The 27,953-nt window shown below is 45.3% G+C and overlaps 1 protein-coding gene across 3 annotated transcripts; it reads right to left on the bottom strand.

Moving 5' to 3' along the window:
• Positions 1-150: 150 nt before the first annotated feature.
• Positions 151-27,953, bottom strand: LOC126504114 (cytochrome P450 4F6). 3 transcript variants are annotated; one of them, XM_050146152.1, is made up of 13 exons: positions 27,808-27,953; positions 26,712-26,910; positions 21,954-22,098; positions 14,434-14,487; positions 14,219-14,346; positions 11,758-11,879; positions 10,323-10,593; positions 9,935-10,001; positions 9,634-9,763; positions 1,557-1,690; positions 1,406-1,470; positions 1,175-1,257; positions 151-799 (listed from the first exon to the last, which is right to left on the bottom strand). In XM_050146152.1, the coding sequence occupies exons 2-13, from the start codon at positions 26,907-26,909 to the stop codon at positions 622-624; spliced, it is 1,575 nt and encodes a 524-aa protein (XP_050002109.1). In that variant the 5' UTR covers position 26,910; positions 27,808-27,953; the 3' UTR covers positions 151-621. The 3 variants fall into 3 exon arrangements, with proteins under 3 accessions (XP_050002109.1, XP_050002108.1, XP_050002110.1); XM_050146151.1 differs by lacking the exon at positions 27,808-27,953 and adding an exon at positions 27,238-27,383; XM_050146153.1 differs by lacking the exon at positions 27,808-27,953 and adding an exon at positions 27,135-27,156.

Below are 27,953 nucleotides of genomic sequence, written 5' to 3'. Positions count from 1 at the left end.
GAAAGTTTCTGCATCCCAATAAGCCTCTCCGCCAACGCAATAATCCAAATCAGGCCAAATTAGAAAAAGCCCAGGTTTAATACATATCATGCTCCGGGATGGTTTTCTAGCCCCGCAGAGAGGAGACAGGAAAGGAAGACTGAAACCCCATGTGTTTGTTAATCGGGGGGGGGGGTGTCATTTTAATACCCTGTGGGAGTAGTTTTGAGCATCCCTGGGGAGGGGCCCATCATTTGGCAGACTTTCTCAGGGATGGAGTCTGGACTGAGGCAGCACCAGAGAAGAGGGCTTGGAGCTTCCATGCGAACATTCCAGACTCTTTGGGTATATGGACGCCAGGGGCTGGCAAATAGTAGTGAATTTAAGGGTTTGCCTCAATGACCACAGAGACTCAATTCTGCCGGAAAGACTGTTCCCCTCTCCTACTCAAAACACCCGTGGTAGCTCTCATAGGATGAAGTCTAGGCTTGAGCTCCAGGAGAACACTCATCAGCAAGAGGCAGTGAGAATCTTAGCGTCAAGTTCTTAATTGGTGCTCGCAGCCCAGGCATAAAAGACAGTTCTACTTATTCAGAAATCCAAAGGCGGGTGGGTGGGGTGGAACCAGGCCAGGCGTGGAGGTCACTGTGTACCCGTGCTTAGCGGCTCCACCCGCAGCCACAGCCCGCCCTCCGCGCGCAGGATCAGTTCCGGCTGCCTGCGCGGCTCCTTGTCGTCTGGCAAGACTCGGAAGCGCAGCAGTGTGAGCGCCAGCGCCACCTTCATCTCGCTCACGGCGAAAGTCTGTCCTATGCAGTTCCTGCGGGAAGATAGGGTGGGGACTGCACCGGGACCCAGGCAGGCACTCCCCAGCCAGACACACCCTCCGACCCAATCTGACCGGGTCTCTGATGCGCCTGGTCAGTGTGAGAGGCAGAAGGGCACTGATGTGCCTGGGACCCTGCATGGCCTTCCGTATTACTGGGGCATAGCTTCAGTGCCAACTCAGACCAGGGCAGGACTCCGAGTACAGAGCCTTTGACCTTGCAACCCCGGGTTTTGCAGCCTTTTGCACACAACCCAAGCAAAGGTCGGTAAGGAGACCCAGAATCTTGACCCAATTGTCCTCTGTCCCCCCCATCGGACCCAGATTCCCCCCCCCCCCCCCGCTTTACCCCAAGATCACCTATCTCACCTGGGGCCCGCAGAGAAGGGAATAAAAGCCAGAGGCGACCTCTTCTGTGGAGTTTCTGGGTCAAATCTGAAGGGGTCATAGACCTGCAAGCCAGGCAAGACTATGCTAAAGGGTCGTGTCTCTTGCTACATTCTGCTGGCCGCAGAAAAGACAAACACAGAAAAAGCCAGATGGTTTCCCAGGTAGGCCTCTTCCCCAGGTCCCAGAGTTGGGGAAAGGGTAGGGTCACACCTCAGGATCTGGCCAGACGGAAGGGTTGTGATGAACCCCGAAAATGCTGATGACACAGACATTTCCTGTCGAGTAAGGGGACAATGATGAAAAGGTCCACTTTGTTTCTGGGGACCACCATCCTAACCAGACCCACTGATACGGAGGGCACCTTTGGGGATGACCCGACCATCTGGCAGCACAACGTCCTTGGTGCAGCATCGGGAGATCATTGTGACTGGAGGATGCAGCCGCAGACTCTCCTTGATGCACATGGTCAGGAAGGGCAGCTGGGCCAGGTCGTCCCTAAGGAATATGCCACATAGTTAACCAGGAGCAAGACCAAAGCCTCTCTGCCACTCGGTGAGACTGATCCATACACAGTTTTGTACTAAAACTATTGTTCTTAAAAAAATAACTAATTTTTTAAAATTATGAGTGTGCATGTGTCTTCCACTTATGTCTGTGGAGGCCAAAAGAGGGAGTCAGATTCCCTGGAGGTGGAATTACAGGTTGTTGTGACCTGTCTGTTGTCACTAGATTTCTCTGGAAAAATAGTTAAGGGCTCTTAATTGTTGAGCCCTCTCTGTATCCCCTTGGCTTTGGTTTTTTCAGGTCCGATGTTCACCTTGAACTAGTTATGTAATGAAGGATGATCTTTAACCTTGATTCCCTTGCTTTCACTTTCTAAGTGCTGGAATGAAAGGGATATTAGTGCACTCCAGACATGCTCACGAATACATGAGAAGTTAATATCTGGTAAAATAAAGAGGGTGTGTGTGTGCGCGCGCACGCACGCGCACGCACACACACACACACACACACACATTGGAAATCTTGAAAATCAACAGATAAAGAACATATGACCTAGGAGAAAAGTAGAGAAAGGGTATAAACTAAGAATTCAGGGGGGGCAAGCATAAGATATCTAAAAAGAGGTGTCCAAGTTGGGACTGTTATTCCTGCAGAGAAGCTGAGGCAGAAGGAGGACAAGCCCAGCCTAGTCTATGCAATGGCTAACAGGTCAACAGAATAAGAGCTTGTCAAGAAGATGAGCAAGGTGGTAACTAAAGAAAATGGGGAATGCCAGCACTGGGGAGGCAGAGGGAGCCAGCCTGTCTACAGAGTGACCTCAAGGAGAGCCATGGCTCCATAGAGAAACCCTGTCTCAAAAAACAAACAGAAAGGAAGGGAAGGAGGGAGGGAGGGAGGAAGGGAGGGAGGGAGGGAGGAAGGGAGGGAAGAAAGAAAGAAAGAAAGATGTGGAAGTGATTTCTTATTAATAAAGAAACTGCCTAGGCCCATTTGATAGGCAACCCTTAGGTAGGCAGAGAAAACAGAACAGGAAGCTGGGAAAAAGAAGCTGAGTCAGGGAGTCGCCATGATTCTCCCACTCCAGACAGATGCAGGTTAAGATCCTCCCTGGTAAGCCACCTCGTGGGCTACACAGAATATTAGAAATGGGTTAGATTAAGAAGGAAGAGAGAGAGGGAAGGAGGAGGGAGGGGTAAATACACCAGATTATGAGATAACAGAGATGAAAGACTTCTGGCAGTGGGAGGGATGTTATTTCACATCTATTCCAGGTAAGAATTAACAAGGTATGAAGACTGGCTGAGGTGTGAGGTGGTAGACGGGACTCACGCATTGATCCTGGGGATGTAGACATGTACAGAGGCAGATGGTAGCCCAGGGACCCAATACTAGGGTACTTGAAAAACAAGGTCTGTACGATGAGCTAGGGCTGGGGATGAAACTCAAGCAATAGCACTTCCTACTGTGTCCAAGGCCCGGGCTCCATCCCTGGCACGGAAAAGAGAAAGCAGTAAACTAAACATTCTTAGGGTTATAGATGGTTGATAAGACCAGAGTGATTTTTCCATCTCTAATAAAGAAGAACCAGGAAGAGACTTTGAATATGTCATGAGTTCTCGGGGGCTGGGAAAATGGCTCATTAGATAAAATGCTTGCCATGCAAGCATGAAGAGTGAAGTTTTGATCTCCAACCAGGAGGTCATAGCTGACCCAGAGACAGACCAGGCAAGCTCTGTTCAGAGAGGGACCGTAGGTAAAAGAAGTGGAGAAAAACCAAGACATCAGATGTCAGCACCTGTCCTCCATACACATGTACATACACATGTACACACGTTTGTCTGCATACATGCAAACACCCATACACACATGTCCACCCTCTTACACACATCATACACATACTTTTAAAGTTCTCAAGCTGGAAGGATGGCTCAATAGTTAACAGCACTTACTGCTCCTCCAGATGACCTGAGTGTGGTCCCCAGAACCCATGTTAACTGGTTCACAGCGGTCTTTAACTCAAGTTCCAAGGTATTTGATGCCCTCTTCTGTCATCTCTGACACACACACACACACACACACACACACACACACACGGCAGACACTCATGCAGCCATACACATATATGAAAATGTATAAAAATTAAAGGTTAATAAGAAGGAGAACCCAAAGAAAAACATATAGGCATCCTCCTGAATATTAACCTTCATCAGGCAATGAAAGGAGACAGAGACAGAGACCCACATTGGAGCACCGGACTGAAATCTCAAGGTCCAAATCAGGAGCAGAAGGAGAGAGAGCATGAGCAAGGAACTCAGGACCGTGAGGGGTGCACCCACACACTGAGACAATGGGGAGGTTCTATCGGGAACTCACCAAGGCCAGCTGGCCTGGGTCTGAAAAAGCATGGGATAAAACCAGACTCGCTGAACATAGCGGACAATGAGGACTACTGAGACCTCAAGAACAATGGCAATGGGGTTTTGATCCTACTGCATGTATTGGCTTTGTGGGAGCTTAGGCAGTTTGGATGCTCACCTTACTAGACCTGGATGGAGCCCTCCTCCTTGGACTTCCCACAGGGCAGAGAACCCTGATTGCTCTTTGGGCTGATGAGGGAGGGGGACTTGATTGGGGGAGGGGGAGGGAAAGGGGAGGCGGCGGTGGGGAAGAGACAGAAATCTTTAATAAATAAAAAAAAAATAAACATGAGTAAAAAAAAAAGTGCCCTACAGGGGAACTGTGGGACACCAGTCTCTTCTCTTCTTCCCACCCTGATGTGGGAGTGATTTCTTATTAATAAAGAAACTGCCTAAGTGAAAGGCTTTGACAAAAAAAATAAAATAAAATAAATAATTAAAGGTTAAATAATTGCTAGATTGGTGTGGGAAGTTTCTTCTGGATATGTGTTGCTTTTATTGATTAATGAATAAAGAAGCTGTTCTGGTCTTTGATGGGTAGAATACAGCTAGGCAGGAAACCTAAACCTAATGCTAGGAGAAAGTTGGCAGAGTCAGTGAAAAGCCATGTAGCTGCCACAGGAGACAGATGTCTCTGATGGAGCTGCTGAAACTTTGCTGGTAGGCCATAACCTTGTGGTGATGCACAGATTAATGGAGATGGGTTAGTTTAGGAAGTAAGACCTAGCTAGAAATATGCTTAAGCTATTGGCCAAACAGTGTTGCAAATAATATTGTTTCTGTGTGATAATTTCGGGAGTCTGAGTGGCCAGGAAAAGAACAAGCAGCCCCCCAACAAATTGGTACCAATGTGGGTGACTACATCCATAAAACCTGAGAGAACATTATTTTTTTCCCTTGGATGGGCTCTGTTTGCTTGTGGCAAGTAGTAACACCATGGCTCCTTTAAGGCAGGTCTTTCTGATTCAGTGGTAGCAGGAAAAAAAAAACCCAAAATACTCCAAAAACATGCAGTTTCAAAATGGAAGCTTCCCAGAACAAACTCTGGCTTTTTTTTTTTTTAGGAGACCAAGCACTTGAATGGGGTTTGTGGGCAGCATGCTGCAAGTTAATTGGTGGCAGCATGGGCCAACTGGTTACCAGAGTTGAGGTGGTGAGTGTGGCTCCCACTCAGCAGTCTCAGAGTCAGTGAATAGACTTCCACCATGTTGGATTGGGTGGAGCAAGCAGGCAGGACCATGGAATTGGTCCTAGACATGCCTGCTTAGCAATAATAAAGAAAAAGGGTGCTTCTGGTCAGAATATAATTACAGATATGCAATAAAGACAGATTCAGATGAAAAAAAAAACTATAAATGGGTCACAGTGTTGAATAAATGTATGTAGGCTTGAGAGAGAAAGAAAAAAGAGTATAGACAGTTATGATATAAAAGATCACAGACAGTCATAGGTTAAAGGAGTAAAGATTATAAAAAAGATATTAAACTTGTAGAAAAAGTAATAGCATAAGAAAAATAAGCCACATAAAGATGATAAATACACAGAGAGTCTAGATTATGTATATTATTGTGTTTTCTTTGAGTTTTTTGACTGTGAATGAACTAAGTACAGAGAGACATTTCATTGTATAGGCTGTTAAGCTAAATATATATATTTTTAAAGGTATCTTGACTTCAAAATTTTGTCTAAGGATTTGTTGCTTTTTTTATTTCCACAGAGGATTAGAACCTGTGGATTCCTTCTAGACTAATGTGGTTTTATGGACTAACCCCCCCCTGAAAGGTAGCTGTGAACATCCCCCAAAATTACTTTGCCCAACTAAAATAAATGTTTGTTTACATCTAAAGGGGGATATGTTATAGAGAATACTTTGCATTGGTATGGATCTTGGTTTACTGACATAAATTTAAGGTCAATTTGGTTATATGTATATTTCTGCTATTGATTAAGGTATTGTGCTTGTGCAGCTCATTTAAAAATATAATGTATAATTAAGAAATATCGGTCAATAGAGTCATTTATAATAGTCAAGCTTGTAATCATGTTAGTTAGGTTTTCTAGATGTACAGAGAGGTATTTTCAGATTCATAGATATTCTTCAGATCTTTCAAAGACTACAGAATATGGCATTTAAAATGTTTTAAGAACCAAGCTGAATGCTGGGAGAAAGTAGGTAAAGTCAGTGAAAATCCATGTAGCTGCCACAGGAGACAGAAACCTCTGCTGGAGCCTGCTGAATCTTTGCTGGTAGGCCACGACCTTGTAGTGATGCACAGATTAATGGAGATAGGTTAGTTTAGGAAGTAAGAGCTAGCTAGAAATACACTTAAGCTTTTGGCCAAACAGTATTGCAAATAATATAGTTTCTGTGTGGTTATTTCGAGTCTGAGCAGCAGGGAAACAAACAAGCAGCCTCCTCTAACACTAGATGTATTGGTATGTGCTTGTGATTTCACACAGAGGCAGGCAGATCTGTCTGAGCTAGATTCCAGCCTGGTCTATAAGTGAGTTCTAGGACAGCCAAAGCTACATAGTGACAGCTTGTCTCAAAACAAAAATTAAAAACATTTTTTAAATGTATTGATCAGTAAGAAAAATAAAAACCATAAAAATTCCAGAGATAGGAAAACAACGTAATTTGTCACAGAAAAAGACATAGGCACGGCTGATCAAAAGATGAATGCCCTGTCCAACACCATTATCACGTACAGTGGTATTTATTCATGTAGCAGAGTGAGCTACAACTTTTCAGATTCACAAACCCTTCCAAGTTCCATACATATACTGAAGACACAAAGAAGTGAGCACTCTCCGGGTCTCTGTGTGGAAGGGGATTTTCTAAGAGTTATAGAACTCATGAATGATGTTTTAAAATTATTTATGTGTATGTGTGGTTGTGTGTGTATGTGTGTGTGTGTCCATGAAGGTACCTGCAGAGACCAGAGAAGGCAACAGATTCCCTGGAGTTGTAGTTTCAGGCAATTGTGAATCACCCAGCATGGGTGCTAGGAACCAAAATCTGGCCCTCTGCAAGAATAGCAAGTGCTCTTAGATGCTGATCCCACTTCTCTAACCCAAGGCATTTTTTTTTTTAGATTTTCGAGACAGGGTTTCTCTGTAGCTTTGGAGCCTGTCCTGGCACTAGCTCTTGTAGATCAGGCTGGCCTCAATCTCACAGAGATCCGCCTGCCTCTGTCGAGTGCTGGGATTAAAGATGTGCGCCACCACCGCCCAGCTCCCAAGGCATTTTTAAATACGCAGTTTAACAGCTCATATTCTAAAGGTCTGACTTTAGCAACTGAAGTCTTGGAATTTGTTCTGCACAGATATTCCACACAGGGTTGAACTGAAGTACACAGATACTCGCTGCATTGTGTTTGTTAGATGAAAAAGCTGAAGGACCAGCAAGAAGGCTCAGAGGATAAAGGCAAAACCCACAAGTACACAGTAATAAATAAATAAATAAATAAATAAATAAATAAATAAATAAATAAATAAATAAATAAGAGAAAAAGATTGGAAGCTAGGCAAATGTTCATTAAGTTGGGAATGTTTTGACAAAATCATGATACATTCTGGCTGCCTTAAACAGTACAGCACACATTTTTCTTTTTCATCGTGAGTAAAGTCTTATTTGTAGCCCAGTCTACGCACTATAATCTGCAGCAGTCTCCATAGTTCTGACATTGCAGCCTGAATTTCCACACAAGGCTTTCCCACTCATGTTTATCTTGGATCTTACATTGACTTCCAAAGGTCTTCAGTGGACGCACCTTTGATTAAAGTTCAAGTTATTTGTTGATTTATTGAGACAGAGTTTCTCTGAGTAACCCTGGCTGTCCTGGAACTCAATCTGTAGACCAGGCTGGCCTCAAACTCACAGAAATCTGCCTGCCCCCTCCTGCCTCCCAAGGGCTGGGATTAAAGGTTGTGTGCCACCACCCACTGGAAAGCTCAAACTCTTAATAGTTTTTAAATGTTGTATTTCCAGCTCCAGTCTCATGAGGAGCCTCCCTAGTCCTCACATGCATTTTCCAAGCATCCAGGCACATTACTCTCCCTGACCCCTAAGCATGTCAACCTGTCTGATGCATGCTTCCCTTCTGGTATAGCAAAGATGTCTCCTTAACCTGAAGAAGTTCTGAGTGCCTCGTTAACTGTGCTATCAAGCAGCTTGGCTTCCTTTATTTTTTTGCTTCATCAGTTAAGATCAGCCATTCTGCAGACTGAAGCAGGATGATCACTTGAGTCTGTCAGTTTGGTACCAGCCTGGGCAGTATAGCAAATATCCCACCACAAACTGACCAACTTAAACACGCATCTAGGAATGGGCACGGTGACATGATTTTATAATTCCAGCACTCAAGAAGGGGCATGAGGATGTGTAGAACTTTAAGCTGAGGCCTCTCAGCACTAGTGCTCCCCCTCCTCTGGGAACCAAGGACCTAACAACTACACATGCACATACTGGAATGTTGGGGATTGTCCTTGTGGATGTTCTCCAGATAGAACTCAGTTATTAGAATTGGGGCAAGATAACCCTTAGATATGGTTAGGATGACTCATAGATGTTCCCCTTTACCCCGCCTGATCTAGCAACCACTCTCTCGTCGTGGCTCAGACCAATCGTTGCTAATAACCATTTGAATAAGCCAATCCCAATAGTTGGGAAACAATCCCCAAAGTAGCCTGTACCAGCTATTCAGGGTCTTTCTGGCTTCTCGAATGCTGAAAGACCCTGTTGTGACAGAATTAATAAAATCCTCATGCTTTTACATCAACTAAAGTACAGATCATGGTGTGAGAGGTGGTCTCTTGGGGCAACTCCTCCTCAGTGATTGGACTTCAGGGTCCAATAGATGGATCTGAGGTCACCCTAGTGTCTTAAGGTAGCTATCGCTGTGAAGAGCCACCATGACCATGGCAACTCTTATAAAGGAAGATATTTCAACGGGGCTGGCTTACAGTTTCAGAAGTTTAGTCCATTATCATCATGATAGGAAGCATGGTGGTGTGCAGGCAGACATGGTGGTGGAGAAGGAGCTGAGGGCTTTGAGGTCTCAGAAGCTCAAGGCAGCTCGCTTCCCAGGATCCCCTGTCTACAGTGCACTCAGATGATTTTTAAAAGTTCGCTAACTTTGACCAGCAAATTAGTGAGGTGGTAAATGTGGGCTTTTTGGGGGGAGTTCAAGACAGGGTTTCTCTGTAGCTTTGGAGCCTGTCCTGGAACTCACTCTGTAGACCAGACTGGCCTCGAACTCACAGAGATCTGACTGCCTCTGCCTCCCGAGTGCTGGGATTAAAGGCGTGCGCCACAACTGCCCAGCTAACTGTGGGCTTTGAGAGGTCTCCTTCACTAAGCATACAGTCTTTCTTTTGCTAGCCATCTCCCTGAGCTCAGCTTCTATGTACACTAAGCAGTAATGGAAGAATCAACCAAAGGAGATTCTCTTCCCTGTCTGGGGAGCAGAGCCAAAGAGAAGGGCTATAGAACAGATGGCAAGGACCTACGCTCACCATTCAATCTCCTCTGGATCTCGGTCCCTCAGCAGCTCCCGCACCTCCTGCCGGCAGCGCTCCTGGTATTCCAGGTGCCTCGCAAGGTTGTACAGGGTCCAGGAGAGCCCACTGGCTGTGGTGTCATGACCTGCAGGATCAACAGGAAGGCAGGCTGGGCAGTGTCTAGGCAGCAAGGTCCTCAGAAAGGCTGGGGAACCAGTGGATGCAAGGAATGGAGAGATCCTGGGTGTCCTTCTGACAGATGACTCTGGAACTAACAGATCCTTTCCTTTCTGTAGCCCTACATAGGGACTCTCACCTCCAAACATGAAGGTGTCAGCCTCTGCCCGAATGTCCTCATCAGACAGCTCCTCTCCATGTTCATCCTGTAGACAAAGCAAGACTACAGCTCATACAGTGACTGAACACTAATAGGTCTGTCTTGAGACAAGGCCTGACACTCACTGTGCACACAGGAGTCCCTTGTGTTATCTCCAGGGCCTTCCACACAATTTCGTCCTTGGCTTTTTACTGTTCTTTGCTTCTTCTACAGAGCATCCAGCAGTCACCTCTAAAACTTATCTCTAACCTTTTCCTCCTTTTTACAACCACTGTTTATGCCTCCCTAGTACTCTCTAGATTAAGTTCAACTTCTAGCTAACATTGGACATTAGGATCCATGCAATTCAGACCCCAGAAAAACCCACCTTGGCTAGCAAGAGCACATCGATGAAGTCCAAAGTCTTAGACTTAGCCTTGGCCTTCACGAATTCATCAACACCCTGGCTATGGAGGGTGCGGCGTCTCTCCCTGATAACAGCGTCTGTGAAGTCGTGCACCAGGTCACAGGCCTTGCGGAAGCGCTGCCCGTCAGCAGTGAGGTAGTACAGGAAGTCCATGCGCAGAAAGGGCTGGCGCTGCCGTTTCATGATGAGGGAGCTGAGCTCCAAAATGGCAGCAATGTATTCACTGGGAGACCTGCAGGGCAGGCCAGAGAGAAGGCAAACTCTTAGGACACATAAACCCCCTGCCCAGGCAGAGACCCAGGGCTAAGATTAGCCCCCTCTCGCTTGGCGGTGGTGGCTCACGCCTTTTTTTTTTTTTTTTTTTTTTGAGACAGGATTTCTCTGTGTAGAGTTGGCCATCCTGGAACTCAGAGATCTGCCTGCTTCTGCCTTCTGAGTGCTGGGATTAAAGGAATTGGTTACCACTGCCTGGTGACAGTTAAATCTTTTTTTAAAAGTAATTTTTTAACCTTTGATCACATTCTTTCCAATTCTGCCAATTTCTTCTTGAATCGTCCCACCCATCCAACTTTGTTTTTTTTTTTTCCTCTCTCTTAAAACAAAGCAAAAACCTCCAAATGAAACCAAAGGACACACACACACAAATGGTGTCTGATTTGTGCTGAGCATGAGGTCTGCCTTGGAGTGTGGCAGATATACCCAGTGTCACTCCATTGAAGAAAACTTATTTCTCCCTTTCCCAGAAGATACCAATGAAAATAGCTTCTTAGCTAGGGTGGGACTTTGTGCCCACTTCCCTTCTTCTTATGGGGATCAGAACAGTTAGTCTTGATTAAGTTGAGGGAAGCACATTTCTGTGTGAATCTATAGGGCGATTTCAGGGCAGACTAAGTGGGTCAAAGCCTGCTCAGCATGTGGGCAGCTTATCCCATTGGCTGGGGCCCCACGGAGACAACAGGGGAAGGAGGGGGAAGGTTGGTTGTAAGCACAAGCAATCTTCACTCTTCGCTTCTTTGCCATCATGATGGGAGGTGCTCTCCCACCCCCTTCCCCACCAGGAAGCACTGAAACCTCTGATACCAGGAGCTCAAACATATCTCTTCTCCTTTAAGCTGTTCTGCTCAGGTATTTCATCACAACAACAACAACAAATTGAACTGAACCCCCCAACTTTGTTTTCAGATGTCTTGTTTCCAAACTGCCTGTTAATGGGAACCCTTGTCTCCAGTTCCCTGCTTTATCTAAACAACCCCACCTATCTGAAAGGGTCACTCTTTCTTTTCACTGTCCTTAAATGTCAGTTATAGCCCACCTTTTCTTCCTCTGGCCAGTCCCTCCATCCCCAGCCTCCTGCCTTGGTCCATGCTCAGGTTCCCCGACAAAGACAGTGACTCACTCCTGACAGTTGCTGTCGAAGCTGAAGATGCATTTCTGCAGACTGTCCAAGGTCATGAGGCTGATGTGTTCAAACATGTCCAGACGGGCACTGCCCTTGGTGATCAGGTGCTGCCACTTGGCCTGGCCAGAGAAGTAAACTGAGATGGGCTAAATCTTCCAAAACTTGAATAGAGTCCCCCACCCTGCTCTGAGCCAGCGTTCTGGTCTTTGGCCCTGGGCACTACACCTCAGGGTAGGCCAGGCTTGGATGAGAACAGCGGTGTTACTGTATGAGACAAACATGCAAGCCTGGAAGTCAGGATCCCTGAGTTCAAGTCCACCTCTGGGCTCCTTTGTTCAACTTATCATTCCTCAGTCCTGCCACTTAAACCTTTAGTAATAATTAAATTGACTTGATTTTTATATTTAAATATCTTGCTTCCCTGCTTCTACTCTCTTACTGCTGGTGAACTTTGACATGCTCCCTGACCTCTCTGGCCCCCAGTTTCACCATCCATAATGTCGTAGTCATAGTGATCTCTACATTAGAGCAGTGTGGAAATTATATCAGATGACTTAGATCATGGAACTGCCATAATATTTCTGTAGCTAGTAGGTAATCAATAAATGTTGTCATTGCCATCCTTGTTAGCATAGTGGCAGGAGGTTCAGAAATGTCTTCATTTTTTCATAATTCCTCCACCCTCAGTCTTTGCCACAAGCCCTTGTAGCATTTCAATTGGGATGTAGGCCTGTTTCTCCATGTCTTGAATCTGAGCTGAACTCAGGGCTTGTTTGCTCAGACCTGAGGAGTGTTTTAAAAATGATGGTGTGCCATCTCTGACACTAAGCTTGAAGAGTTACTGAGCTTTTCTCCTCATTCTCTCTTTCAGAACCCAGTCTCTCCATGCTAGAAAACCCAGACTTCCTTAAGGAATAGCCAGTGAAGTTGGGTTTTTTTTTTTTTTTTTTTTTTATTTAGCCAGGCATGCTGGCACACACCTTTAATCTCAACACTTGGGAGGCAGACAGCAGGCAGATCTCAGTGAGTTTGAGGCCAGCCTGGCCTACACAGTAATTTCTAGGACAGCCAGAGATATATAGAGACCCTGTCTAAAACTGCCCCCTAAAAAACAACAACAACAGCAACAAAAACAAAAAACAAAAACCAAAATAACAGCAACGAAAATCCAAGCCAAAACACACACACATGAAAACAAACACTCCCCCAAACCATGTTTTCTATTTTTTCTTTTTAATACTGGGATGGAAACCAGGGCTTTGAGCATGCTCAGAAGACCGTCTAGCACAAGAACTGGTTGTTTTGACACAGGGTCTTGCTATATAGCCATGAACTTACTATACTTCTGCCCCAGTCTCCCAAGTGCTGGGATAAAGATATCTGTCACCGTCTAGAGTCTAAGGCCAGTGAGTTTAGAGTGGTATGTCGTTGTAGAATGTTATTTTAAGTAGGCAAGGATGTGTTACACTTGTTTATGTGGCTGGATAGTACTCTGACTGTGTAAAGGTGTGTCACATCTGTTTATGCTGCATTTGTTTGATGATGCAAGGATGCGTTACGCTTGCTTGTGCTGCATTTGTTTAATTACGAAGATATGTTGCATTTGTTTCACCTTGCCTGCCTAATAAAGATCTGAATGGTCAATAGCTGGGCAGGAGAAACGGACAGGCAGGGCTGGCAGGGAGAGAGAATAAATAGGAGGAGAAATCTAGGCTCTAAAGGAACAAGAGGAGGAGAGAACAAGAGCGATGCCTAGTGTAAGAAGGCAGCAGACACCAGGCAGTCAGACATACAGAAGCAGTGAAAGTAAGATATACAGAAGTAAGAAAGGCCAAGGCTTTTGAGATAAAAGATGCAAGGATAAAGAGAAACAGATTAAGCTAAAGGAGCTAGCCAGAAAAGTGTCAAAGCTATGGCAAGCATTTAAAACTAACAACAAGTCTCTGTGTCTTGATGTGGGAGCTGCTTGGTGGCCTAAAAGAACAAGCCTGTTACAGTGTAGTTTGTAGAAAGATCTACTGAGCAACAGCCAGCATGAACGTGCTGACTTCCCAAAGCTCCTGTGACTAGGTAGATACAGGTCCTTCTCAGCCCCTTTCGTATGCTAGGAGCATGACTCCATGGTGTCATCGTGGCTACCCTTTAGGAATGGATTATTAGTTCCCCATTACAGATAGAAAATTGCCCAGCAGTGGTGCCGCATCCCTTTAATCCCAGAGCTCAGGAGGCAGAGGCAGTGGGGGGAGAGTTCCTCTGTGATCCTGGCCAGCCTGGTCCGCAGAGCACGTGCCAGGATAGCCAAGGCAACACAGAGAAACCCTGTCTCGAAAAACTAAAAAAGAAAAAGAAAACTGAAGTTTGGAAAGGGAATTTTGTGGTACCCACGCCTGCAGATTACATCGGAAAGCAAATTCCTTTCTACACGGCTCCAGGAGGACCCCATGCTCAAGAAACTCACATGCATGATGTTCACACTCTTGTTAAAAAACTTCACATAGGGCTTCAGGATGTCAAAGTGGAAGGCGGGTGTCAACAGGCGGCGGTGGCGGCTCCACTTGTCACCTGAACTCAGCAGGAGCCCATCCCCTGGTAGGGAAGCCATGACAATAGGCAAGGGTAGTGCCCCCTTTAACACTCAAGGGAGTCCCTTGACCCTTGCCTTCAGTTACTCACCCAGCCAGGGCTTCAGGAGGCCATAGAAAGTCATTTCCTTGGGTGCAACAGCAGCTGACACAAAGGAGAACAATCAGGGCCCACGGCAATGGACTTTAGGAGGAGAGGGAACTCTAAGCAAGGGCTGCACTTTTCCCTTCAAGCTCAGCATGACAAGAAGGGGATGAAGACAAAGTAAAAAAGGATGCAGGGCAGGGGTGGGGGCACAGGAAGGGACCAGACCAAGCTTAGCAACAGGTAGAGCAAAGGTCAGGTTATCATGGGACACATGCCCATCACGCCTTCATGTGGCTCCTACTTTGTCTGACACATCCTCCACATCTGAACACAGCACAACACTCCGCGAGCTTTCCCAGAGACCTGGGACACAGTGTCTGTTGCAGCTCTCTGATCTCACTGACACATACTTGGACATATGACATGTGTTGTCATGGCCTGTCTTGGACACCACACACAAGGTCTTCCTTGACACAGCACAAACTAGTCTGGCATGATCAAATTGTGCCCTTCGGATACACCTCAGACAAGATTTAAATACAGTCCTATGAATGTCCCCAATGTGACTTAGATATCTCCCAGATAGTCCCTGTCTCCCATCACATTCAATAGCATTCTAGCAAGATGGAGAATTCTTGAAGGAGGAGGCTGAGGCTAAGAGAAGACAATGGCATATGAAGGACTCCCCATTATTCAGTGACTCCTCATTGTTCCAACCAGCTGAGATGGAAGGAACTCCAAGCTGGGGGGTGATTGAGAGTGCGGAGCATTGCAGGGGAAGCTCCACCATAGCTTTGATGGGTCCAGCTCTGTCTCGTTGACCCTGGGGCTGAAGGGGGCAGTGGCAGCTCTACGTGGAGGGCACATGGGCAAGCCTCCTGTGGTATCTTTGAGGATGGGGAGTCCTTGGCCCTAAGTCCTTGTCACATCCTTGGAAACGTCTGGGTCCAGCTGAGCACCATGGGAGAAGAGTAGGGCACGGCGGGAAAGCAGCATCGCCATCATGAGCCCCAGGGGAACGACCGAGCATGTGGTCAGAGGGCAAGACTGAGCTCTCACAGGACAGTCTTTTGTTCTCCGTCATCTCCCTACCCCTGCTGTACAATGTGATGGTTGGAGCTGAGCTGGGAGGCGGGTTTTTGTTTGTTTGTTTTTAGAACATTAGGACCCCCTGCCTTCTCTGCTTGCAGGCTCTCTGAATAAAGTACGATTTAAAGATTAAATTATAATTTCCAATCATTGGCATTCACAATGACAGGCCGTATGAACTTCAGTGGTCTGGTTACCTCCTCTGGTAGCTCTGCCTGGATGGCTCAGGCCTCTCTAGGTAGTCACCGACTCATCAGAAATCTCAATGACGGCCTAGACGCTGTCCCTGCTCCAGGCACTCCTTGTCACTGTCACTTAGTGAACTGAATTGCTGTGCTTCCAGCTTTGTTCCCGGGTAACAGCTCGCTTGGCTTCTGGTTTAAAAGTGTGCTCTAGGGCTGGAGAGATGGCTCAGTGGTTAAGAGCATTGCCTGCTCTTCCAAAGATCATGAGTTCAATTCCCAGCAACCACATGGTGGCTCACAACCATCTGTAATGAGGTTTGGTGCCCTCTTCTGGCCTGCAGACACACACAGACTGAATATTGTATACATAATAAATAAATAAAGTCTTCTTAAAAAAAAAAGTGTTCTCTAGCGCAGTTTCTTCCCTCTCCCAGGTTATGGCCCATGAGGCATCTGGTTTAAAGTCACTGTTCTGTTCTATTGTTCTGATCTACTTCACAATTCTGTCTGATATAATGGGTTACACGGACCCCACTCCTAGTGGGAACCACTCAGGGAGGAGCATCCTGACAACTGGCCTGATTAAGCTTGCTATAAGAAAATGAAAATGAGGGTGCTGGAGAGAGGTCTCAGAGGTTAAGAGCACTGACTGCTCTTCCAGAGGTCCTGAGTTCAATTCCCAGCAACCACATGGTGGCTCACAGCCATCGGTAATGAGATCTGGCGCCCTCTTCTGGCCTGCGGGCATACACGCAGACAGAATACTGACAATATACATAATAAATAAATCTTTTAAAGAAAATGAAAATGATATTTCATTGTAAAAGTTATGGCCACTGTGTGTATTACATTCCAGGGGTTGGTGGTGGCCATTAGCTGTTTCTCTCATTGTCATATACTACTTTACAATTATAGTTATTTAACCAACAAAGGGAAAGAGATTACCTTAAGTACACATAATGAGTTTACAGTCTCACTATTTTGCTTTCATTTCAGGAAGTTCTATGCAAGACATGTAAATTTCCTGCCTTGTTTCCATTAAAGAGTACGCTTTGAATTAGTGGAATTGTTTACAAAATTTATTTTATTTTTATTGTGAGTGAGTGTGTAATGTGTGATGTGCGGGTGTGTGCATGCGTGTCAGCCGCGTGGAGGTCAGAGGACAAATCTGTACAGTCAGTTTTGATATTTTACTGTTAGTGGGTGCCAGGGTCAAACTAGGTCAACAGGATTGTGCGATAAGTGTTTTTAGTCACCAAGTTACCTCATCAGTCCTAAAGTAATCGTTTCTATGTATCATTTTGTATTTTTAACAGTTTGCGATAAAATGTATCTGGCCTTAGAGACTCTGATTATGAATGAGTGGCAGATTTACAGCCTCTATTTCATACGTTATATTTTACAATGAATACACAAACTCTCTGAGTCCGACCTGTGGTGGGTAGACCCAACAGCCCAGTCTGCACGACTGGATACCCACTGCCTTTTATTTCTTCAGTAAAAAGCCAGATGTTTGCTCTCCCTCTCCCACAGTTTTCAGGGTAGCAGATGCCTTTTGTATCTCATGCTGAAATTACAGGGTTGGCATAAAGATTCTCGGCCCCCTCCCTTATGCCTTCTTGCTTATACAATATGGCTCCCTATCCAAGATCATCGAAGGCTCTGTTAGCTTGCGAGCCTCTGCTGGAATGTAAGTTTCTGTAACCCTCAAACATTAGTGAGACAAAAGAAAAACGTGTAAAACAGACTTTAAAAAAATTTGAGTAGCAGTGACATCTGCTTGGGTCTTGCAAAGTCAGGAACTTTATAGCTCAATAAAATGTGGGTGAGTGACCTTAATCTGTTACATTATGTAATAAATGTGATTTAGATGGAAGAGTTTCCTAAGAAGCTGATAAATTTGTTTGTTATGTTGCTGGGTCTCATGATACTGAGAAAAGAAATAAAACTACAAAACGTAACGACCACAAAACAGTTTAGTGGGAGATAGAAGCGCAATATTTTGGTAAAAAAAAATTTAAAAAGCATTTCTAAAGAAAATATTTTTTTTGCATGGAAAAATAAGATTTTGCCTGAAGATAAAATGACTGGATTTTCTCAAAATGGTAAAAGATAAAACCAGGGGAATTAAACACATCACAGAAGATCTGAGCAAATCACAGAGGGGTTGTGGAAAAGAATCTTCTTTAATGATGATAGGGTACGGTGATTGAAGGTTATTATGATTCCTGAGGTCAAACTTCAATACATGAGTAGAACTGGTTAAGTCTGTAGTGGTAGGTAAATTAAGGCTCTGTATCTGGCTTTAAGGGAAATGTATAGCAAAGCCTTTGTAGGCACTGAGAGGAATGTTCCAGCAAAGCCTACGCGTGTTTGGGTGAAATCATTAGCGGCTGAGGGATTGTTCTGAGACTGTTTGAACCTTGAAGAGATGTTGTTCTGGAGACTCTGCACTTGGTGCCACCTGAGAGCTCTCCACTGCACTGATCTTGGGCCTACGAGCTGGAGCTCTTTCTTCTGATCAAGCCTGAAATGTGTGTGGGTTGTCTGCTCTCATGGGCAGCAAGAGCAAGATAATGTTGGTTGCTGGAACTTTCCCAGGCCCTATTAACCTTGTATGTGTTTGAATAAAGTAACTGGAGTGGGCTAGCTTGGTGTTGGTCTTTTCAAAGAAGGCAGAACCAACCCCTCTGCTCCTTCAGAAAATGAAGGCTTAGCACCTTGGTGAGCTTCTCTCTCTACTGCGGCACCTCAAGCCAACATCAAACAATATAAATCAATGAGGTTCTCTAAAGATATTGATTTGTTCTTTGTAACATTTACAAAACCAACTTAAAAAACACAAAAATTTGTGTTTAATCAAGGTAAGTTTTCTATTAACTTTGTCAGGCTCTTAACTACTTAGAAAACTGAGTTAAATTCAAGGCTTATCTAAAAGTATCTATTTACAATTTCTAAAATAAAAGAATATTTGTTATTTTTATTTGTGTGTGTGTGTGTGTGCCACATGTGTGCAGGTGCTCACAGAGGCCAGAAGGCGGCATCAGATCCCAGGCAGCAGTTGTGCACTGCCTGATGTGGGTGCTGGAAATCAGACTCAGGTCCTCTGCAAGAGCAGTGAGTGCTTTTCACCAGTGAGCCGTCTCTGCGACTCTGCTTTCAACTTTACAGGCAAGTTTATTTTAAGATAGTTCTAGCAGAAGATAACTAGATTATTCTTCTGACTGTGAATTTTCTTTTTTTGCAAAAGTCTAACCAGGACTACTCTAATTCTTTTGTTTCCCACAGTTCTAGACTTTATAAACTTTAAAATTCATAATCAGGGTGTAGTTCAGATGATCGCGTGTTTGCCTAGCATGAGAGGAGCCCAAGGTCCACTCTTTAACCACACACAGCAAGTGTGGCTGTGAACACTTGTAGTCTCAGCATTCAGGAGCTGGAAGTAGGAGGATCAGGAGCTCAGTTATCTTTACCAAATAGAAGCCAGCCAGGATGTTTGAGCAGCTGTCTAAATAAACAGACTTACAAGCACTCTTAAGAAAGGTTTCTAGCTGGGCAGTGGTGGCCCATGACTTTAATCCCAGCACTTGGGAGGCAGAGGCAGGCAGATCTCTGTGACTTTGAGGCCAGTGTACTTGGTCTATAAAAAGAGTTTCAGGAGAACCAGAGCTGTTACACAGAGAAAAAAATCAAAAAAAAGAAGAAGACTGATCTCCCTAACTCCCAACAGCTATCAGTTAGCAGTAGCTCCTCGGCTAGGGTGGGACTTTGTGCCCACCTCCCCTCTCCACCCCTCTGCAGGCTGGGATTTTGTTCAGCTTGAGCTTGCACATATGAAAGGTGTCACAAATGCTGTGAGTCCATCTGTGCAAACGCCCTGCCGTGTCTGAAAAAAACAGTGTTTCTTACAATCATCCACTGCCTCTTCCACTCTGTCTGCTCTCTGTTCTGCAACGATCCCTGAGCCTTGGGAGGAAGAGATATAATGTAGATGTCTCCTAGGGCAGGTTATTCCACAGTCCTCTTCCTCTGCACCTTGGCCAGATGACGGTCTCCAGTGGACCATTCTCCATTCAAGAATATATGGGCAGCAAAAACTACTTGGTGGGATTTTTGTTTTTTTGTTTTTTTGTTTTTTTTTTTTTTTTTTTGAGACAGGGTTTCACTGTGGAGCCCGGGCTGTCTTGGAACTCACTTTGTAGACCAGTATGGCCCCAGACTCAGAGATTCACCTGCCTCTACCTGCTGAGTGCCGGGACTAAAGGCGTGTGCCACCGCCACCCAGCTAAGATGTAACAATTTTTAATAGTAGTGAAAAGTGGTACAAATAAAAGGGTTGGTTACGGGGACTTTATATTTTGTATTATAAGGAAATATTTTCACTCCATATTGAGGAAAAAAATCTACATATTGTAAACAGATCTGTACACACACACAGTCAATGACTTGTTCATTCTGAAGTAACTGATCTCAGCCTAGGCAACAGTAAAAAAAAGAATGCAACACAGACCACAGACACTAACAAAACTCAACATCCAAGTGAATGTCTAGGCCTAGCTATACAGGGTTTAATATCCTGAACCCCAGGCCAAAGGGGCAAACCTGAGATCTGGAAATATTGACTGTCTTGTTTCTCTCCTTCCCTATATAAGCTGCTTGCTTGAGAGATGTGTGTATGGGAGTGAGGGGCTGGTGTCTGTGCATGTGGATACCAAAAGTCAATCTCAGGAGGAGGCATCTACCTTGGTTTTTTGTTTGTTTGTTTGTTTTTGAGACAAAGTCTCTTACTGGGATCTAGGGCTCACATATTTTTTTAAAATATTTATTTATTTATTATGTATACAGTATTCTGTCTGTGTGTATGCCTGCAGGCCAGAAGAGGGTACTAGACCTCATTACAGATGGTTGTGAGCCACCATGTGGTTGCTGGGAATTGAACTCAGGACCTTTGGAAGGGCAGGCAATGCTCTTAACCACTGAGTCATTTCTCCAGCCCTAGGGCTCACATATTTGACAGGGCTAGCTAGCCAGTGCGCTCCAGGATGCACCTCCCCTGTATAGGGAATTCAAGTGCATGCACCACCACACCCAGCTTTTTAGCAAGGCGGTGTTTTACGTGAGATGTCCCTCATATCTTAGGCACTAGAATTCTTGGTCCCCAGTTGGTGGCACTGTTTGGGGCAGGTTAAGTTAGATGTGTCCTTGCTGGAGGAAGTGAGAAACTGGGGGTACAAGTCTCTCACCACCGCCAGTTTTCTCTCTCTGCTTCTTGTTAGTGGAGTGATGTAAGAGCGCTCAGTTTTCACCTTCGATCACCGTGCCGGCCTGCTGCTGTACTTCCGCAACATCGCGGTCACAGCCCCATCCTTCTGGAACCGTGAGCCCAAAATAAGGCCCTCTTTCTGCAAGTTGTCCTGGTCATGGTGTTTTAAGCCAGCAATAAAAAAAGCAACTAATCAAACCAGTGCCTCCTCAGGTCACCAGGTACCCGAGTAAAGACCAACTCAAACGAGCAACTCTGCGCATGTCGTCGTTTGCACTGATGAACAGAAATAGCGTCAGTGTTCTATAACAGATGGACAACTCATGGTGTCTGCCTCCACATTTCTGTTCTCTCATGTCAACAACCTCACCACACCTTCCATATCTTGATGCCACTATTTGGAAAGGTGGCCATGCTGCCCAGAGCCTCAGTGACCAAGCCACAGTGATTAGAGGAAGTAGCCAGTCCTACCACCAAAATCAATTAGAAGGCCGCTAGAACACTGCCCAGTACTACACAGATTTTCTGAAGGATGCTGAGTTTCTAAGAGTTATCTGTGAAACCACCACAAAAACAGAGCTAAGAAATGAAGGTTCCTGGAGCCGTTGTTTACCCCCTTAGCATAGTCATGCTTGAAGATCTTGAAGATCTCCCTCCTTGACCCCTACAACAATAGAAGCCTTTACTTTCTTTTTCTGTACTACACATGCAACCTCAGGTCTTGTACACAGCAGGTAAGTGCTCTGTCTCTGAGCTACACCCCAGACAGTAGATTCCCTTTGTTGGATAAGATTGGATGTCCATCACTCACAACTTAGACAGTCAACACCCCAGGAGACCCAGGACTGGGTCCACGGTCATCCAGAAGACGGGTGACAGAGTCATGATATCTGTTCCCTACGGCTTCACCCCCTGCTCAGCTTGGTCTGTGTACGTGTGAGGAGAAGCAGGGGAGAGGCCAGGGCCTGGGATCCTGGGAGAGATACCTGAGGCCTGGAGCAGGGGAGCAATGAACTTCGGGTGGATGAGCCTCAGGACAGGGTAGACAGGTCCAATCCAGCAGAGGTGGATGTCACAGAAGTAGTGGCCCAAGTGTGCTGCAAACTGCATGCCTTCCTCGTTGCTCTTCATCTAGGAAATGAGAAATCAGAGGGTAGTCCTGGAAGGGTCTTTGCCAATCACTCCCAAGCTCTCTCATCCCTTCTACTCGCATCACTAATCTATGGTTCTTGCTGAGCCACCTCAAGTTCATCCATGTTTCTCTTACAATATTCAACTTTCAATCTACATGCCTCTTTCCGACATCTCACTCTCTCCGTTTTTATGTTTCTTACCTTAAACAGTGGCTTGATGAATCAATAGGAAAATACAAATGATTTATAGATAGGACACTTGATAGATAACAAAGCTGTTACAAGGACATGTGATGGGTAAATGGTAAAGGCCTAAGAAATAGTATCTAGAACTGAAATTCAGATAATGCAGGTATAAGAAATTTCTGAATAGAACCCTAGAAGTACAAGAAACATCCCCACCAGGCAGTGGTGGCACAGGTCTTTAATCCCAGCACTCGGGAGGCAGAGGCAGGTGAAGTTCTGTGAGTCTGAGGCCAGCCTGGTCTACAGAGTGAGTTCCAGGACAGGCTCCAAAGCTACACAGAGAAACCCTGTCTCAGAAAAAAGAAAAAGAAAGAAGGAAAAAGAAACATTCCCAAGAACTGAAAAATTAGGTTACATGAAGGTAAAAAGCTCCACAGAGCAAAAGAAACTATTGACATAGTGCACAGGTGGTGCACAGAACTTGAAAAGATATTGGCCAGCGATAGGAGTCAAGGATTTAATATCTAAAACATATAAACTGAAAAAATTTAAATACCCCACACTCTGCCGATCAATAAATGAGCCAACAAACTGGACAGCTCTCAAAATAAGAAATGCAATTGCCAGTAAACATCTTAAAGTGTTTTTTAAATGCTTCTGTTCACCAAAGAAATTCACTTTGAGATTCTACCTCAACCTCGTCAGAATGGCTACCACCAAGAAAACAATCGACTGGGGTTGGAGGGATGACTCAGTGGTTTAGAGTACTGGCTGCCCTCCCAAAGCACCTGGTTCAATGCCCAGCACCCACATGGTGGGTCACAAATGCCTTCAACTCCAGTTCAAGGGGATCCAATGTCCTGTTCTGGGCTCTGGAGGACTGTACACGTGAAATGCACAGAAAAAAAAAAACACCATACACATAAAGGAAAAAGAAAAATTGTGAGGATAAATGCCGTCGAGAATGTAGAAGAACAAGAACCCTTACCAACTGGCACCATTGTAAACTATTGTATCCACTGTGTAAATCAGCGTGGGGGCTTTTCATAGGAACTAAAAATAGAAGTGCCCTATGATAAAACTATATCACTCCTGGGCACATACCCAAAGGACTCTATAGTCTGTTATAGGGACACTTGCTCATCCACATTTATCTCTGGTCTTTTTCAAAATAGCAAGGAAATGGAACCAGTGATGTGGGATTACCCTCCGTACGCTGTGAATTCCATTGGTTAATAAAGAAACTGTCTTGGCCCTGCATAGGGAATAGAGGTAGGCGGGGAAAACTAAACTGAATATTGGGAGAAAGAAGGGCGGAGTCAGAGAAAAGCCATGTAGCCCTGTTGGTGCCGTATGGAACTTTACCTGGAAAGCCACAGCCATGTAGCAATACACAGATGAATAGAAAAGGGTTAAATTAATATGTAAGCATTAGCCAATAAGAAGCTAGAGCTAATGGGACAAGCAGTGATTTAATTAACACAGTTTCTGTGTGGTTATTTTGATTCTGGGTGGCAGAGATGAAAAAGCAGCCTGTTGCTACAAACCAGCTTAGACACTCATCAACACATGACTGGCTAATGAAAATGTGGAGTACACACAACCAAATTTTATTCAGCTGTACAATTTGCCAGGAAATGAATCTAACCAAGGAACACTGTATTAGGTGAAGTAGCCCAGGCTCAGATAAATACCATGTGTTCTCTGTAGATCCTAGCCTTTCACTATTAAATAAATGTGCTTAAGTAAGAGTAAATATGAGAAAAGTTTGGGAAACCGGAAAGAGACTATGAAAATGGGGAAAAGGTTTTAATGGAGGGAATGGGGAAGACAATAGAACCTAGTGGGAAGAGTAAAAGAATACTGTGGGGAAGTGGGGGAGAGTCAACCAAAATGAAGTACGTATGAAAATGTTATCTGAAGACGTTTCACTTAGTAAATTATTAACTAAAATAATGTATTATGCATTGTTTTTAAACATAGCCAATGCTGTGTCACAAGTTAAAAAAAATCAAGGATTACAATTGTTATAAGTAGATCTTTCTTACTTTGTGAAGAACAGATTTATAGCCAGGCAGCGGTGGCACACACCTTTAATCCCAGCTCTTGGGAGACAGAAGCAGGTGGATCAGTGTGAGTTTGAGGCCAGCCTGGTCTACAGAGCAAGTTCCAGGACAGCTAGGGCTACACAAAGAGAATCTGTGCCTCAAAAACCACAAACAAACAAACAAACCAAAAACAAGAAAAGAAATATCAGTAATTAAGTATTGCAAACCTGTACTATCGTTTTTACCTTAAAGACTTTACTAAAAGGCTAAGTATTCCTCAAGAGGTTTTTCCACCTATTTGGGGGAGGGGAAAGAATTAACGTATCATTGGCTGTGTGTAGGATAGTTACATCAGGTGGAATTATTACTTTATTATTGTATTGTTTTAGATAAATTAACCATTACAGAAGGATATGTGGTTGGGGTCAAGATGATAAGGAGTGGACTTGTGATATTTAATATTGATTGTAAATATTATAAGATCTGAAACTAAGAGGCAAACCCCAAGGTAAGTCTGTGAGGATGTTTCCAGAAACATACACACACACCGAGGAGAGAAGATCTTGAGTGGGTGGCACTTTCTGATGGATAGCCTGAATATAAAAATATTGAAGAGGGGCTAGAGAATTGGCTCAGTGGTTAAGAGCACTGACTGTCTTTCAGAGGACCTGGGTTCAATTCCCAGCAACCACACAGAGGCTCACAACTGTAACTCCAGTTCTAGGGGAACGGACACCCTCACACAGACATACAAGCAGGCAAAACACCAATGCACATAAAATAAAAATAAATTATTAAAAAATGTTTGAGGAAGAAAGTGTTGCCTGCCTTTTGCCTCTTTCACATGAGTGCATCCATCTTTAATGACATCAACATCTGCTTCTTGGACCTTCCCTTGTGAACTGAAGAGCAAAAATTTTCAATGAGACTTTCAGACCTTTGACCATGAGACTGGGACTGCAGAGGCCTTCAGTTTTATAGATGTGTAACTGTTGTGTTCTCTCCAGTGTGCGGATGGCCACTGTTGATTGGGAACCACTCTAGCAAATCATGTGTGTGTGTATGTATATATGTATATGCATGTATATGTGTGTATATGTATGTATATGTGTGTGCATATTGTATGTATGTGTATATGAATGTGTGCATGTGTATATATGTATATGTATGCATACATGTAAGTGTTATATGATTTATATGATGTGTATGCATATGTATATGTATGTATGTGTGTATATGTATATATGTGTGTATGTTTGTGTGCATGTATATATGTGTGTCTTGTGTATGTATGTGTATAAATGTATGTATATGTATGTGTGTATATGCATGTGTGTATGTATGTGCATGTGTGTATATGTGTATGTATATATCATGTGCGTGAATATACACATATTTCCGGTTTTGTTCTCCTACAGGACTCGACTTAGTCAGGAGGATTGGAAGGAAGCAGCTGGACTGCAATGCAGAAAGGAAGAGGGTCCTGGGGAAGCCTGGGAAGCCAAGGGTGAAGAAGGATTTTGGATGGAGCTTTGTCTGTATGGAGAGAAAGCACCACATGAATCAATGACATTGGAGATGGTGCCCGTGATTACAGATGACATAGAAATGTGTGACTCTGCAATAGTCACCTTGCAGTATGGAGCAAGGAGTGCTGGGAATGAGGGGGATGCAGAGGAAGGAGCCCTCCTAGGAAGGGTGGCCAGCGTGGTCCTTGATGAAAAGCTTGCTTCATCCCAGTACGCAAACAAAGTGCTCAGGTTGGACAATGGAGTCCACTGATACATCCTGAGAGAGGAGGGAAGATCAGAAAGAACAGGGCCTGAGAAGCTGAAGATCTATTCACATCTCTCTTCCACCCCCCACAGTCCCTGGAGGTGGACACAGGGATCCGTAGCTTTACTAAAGGGCAAATGGCAGTTCAGAGAGGTACAGACACTGGCCTAAGGACAAGGATAGGCCAGGCAGGGGCCTGACTTTTGGCACCGCTGCCTCAAATCCATCCGTGGAAACTAAGTGGACCAGGGATGTTCATGCTGCGTGCTCCCCTCCCTGGGAGCTCCTATGGAGGGCAGATTTGTATAAATATATAAATGTATATATTTATTTATATAAAAGAGACCTCAAACCATGAGTCCTGGTCATAATGTGACCTAAAGCAGACTGGGGGCAGGGAAGGGAGAGAGAGAGAGAAGAGCCTCAGAGCTTGGAGTGGATAGGAGTCAAGGGATGCTGGGACTGAGGAGAGAGGTGCTCCCTAGGCCCTCCCTTACTTCTCTAAAGTCCTTTGTTCCAGACCTCTCTATAAGTGCCTTTCCTCACTCCTTGGGAACACATCTATCCTGACACCCCGAGACCCACCTTTTGCCACACTCACCATGCCCAAATGACCCCAAAACCAGTTTGGTTTAGGAGGCTGAGGGAAGCAACGAAGGCGGCAGCAGTTGTCATAGAAGACATAGATGCAGGCCAGAATTCGGGCCAGAATCCAGGAGGCCCCACCCAGCAACAGGAGATGCCATGGGAAGGCAGCCGTGGACCCCAGTCCCAGCCAGGACTGGCTCAGCTGTAGCATCCTGCAGGGCAGATGGACAGAGAGTGAGCTTCTGAGGCCCAAGAGAGGGTTATATAGCCTTGTAGACTGGAATGACGGGGGGGGGGGGGGGGCAGAGTAGGAAGAAATGAAAGGACCACACGGTGGGAGAGAAGAGGAACGACAGGAGAGGGTGGGACAGCAGACAGGAACTGTTTGCTTTTGTAGAACAGCTCAGCCTGAAGCACAGGCCCTGGGTGCAATCACCAGGAAACCAGAAGTCTCCAAGGCCAGCAGACACCCTGCAGCCCTCCCAGCCCAGGGCAGAGTTCAGGGCCAGAACCCTTTTTGCGGCCTCCCAGCCTGGCACCTTCTCTCAAGAGTAGCGATTCTTCCAGGACCTCCTGTCTTCTCTGAACTGTCTTTGTCCCTGGCGTCTGACTTGCCGGAAACTAAGCTGCGTGGGGAACTGGGGCTGGACTGAGCCAGCCAATCCCTACCAGGCCCAGCTGCAACCAGGGCCTTGGCAATTAGCCAATGCGAGTGGGGCGGGTCCAGCCATAAACGACTGAAACAGGCGGAGAGTCTCGGGCTCCGGCAGCCCCAGGGATCCTCAGGTTTCAACCGTTTCCATCTCAACTAGGGACAGAAGCACCTTGAGACTCCAAATTTACAACTGTACCTGCCCTTCCAAGGCCAAGGGTTGGCCGATAAAAACACAAACACCAAAGTTCAGGGTCCACCGTACCAGATTCAAGCCAGGCCTATTGGAGAACACTTCCCTAGTTCCTCTGCACAACAGGCTGGAGGGGAGAGCATGCAGCATCTCTCAGTGCAGAACCAGGAGGCTCCGAAATGCCGCCCCCCCCCCCCCCGCCTCGCACCGATCCCGCCCACCAGTTGCACAGCCTGGCAGAAATCAGTTTCTTCCTTCTTGTACCCCAGGTCCTAGGTTGACCGAAGACTCCCAGGGCTTTAACAAATAATGCAGCTCTTCCTGGAACCAGCGGGGGCAGAGTCTATAGATTAAGCTCAACGGGGTCAGAGCCTACAGATTAAGCTATCTGGAGGCTGAGGTGTCAGAGG

The sequence above is a fragment of the Alexandromys fortis genome, unplaced genomic scaffold (assembly GCF_014885135.2).
Source record: "Alexandromys fortis isolate MF-2015 unplaced genomic scaffold, M_Fortis_MF-2015_v1.1 scaffold_42, whole genome shotgun sequence".
Lineage (NCBI taxonomy): Eukaryota > Metazoa > Chordata > Mammalia > Rodentia > Cricetidae > Alexandromys > Alexandromys fortis.
The sequence above is the reverse complement of the archived record's forward strand: the minus strand, read 5'-3'. Positions and strand labels throughout refer to the sequence as shown.

Excerpts from the sequence above, each read along its gene's own strand:
- LOC126504114 (XM_050146152.1), bottom strand. The coding sequence starts at position 26,909 with ATGCTACAGCTGAGCCAGTCCTGGCTGGGACTGGGGTCCACGGCTGCC. Across the intron at positions 14,488-21,953 it reads TCCCCTGCTCCAGGCCTCAG|CTGCTGTTGCACCCAAGGAA; the intron begins GTATCTCTCCCA and ends CCTTTGTGTCAG. Across the intron at positions 14,347-14,433 it reads CCTCCTGAAGCCCTGGCTGG|GGGATGGGCTCCTGCTGAGT; the intron begins GTGAGTAACTGA and ends CTTCCCTACCAG.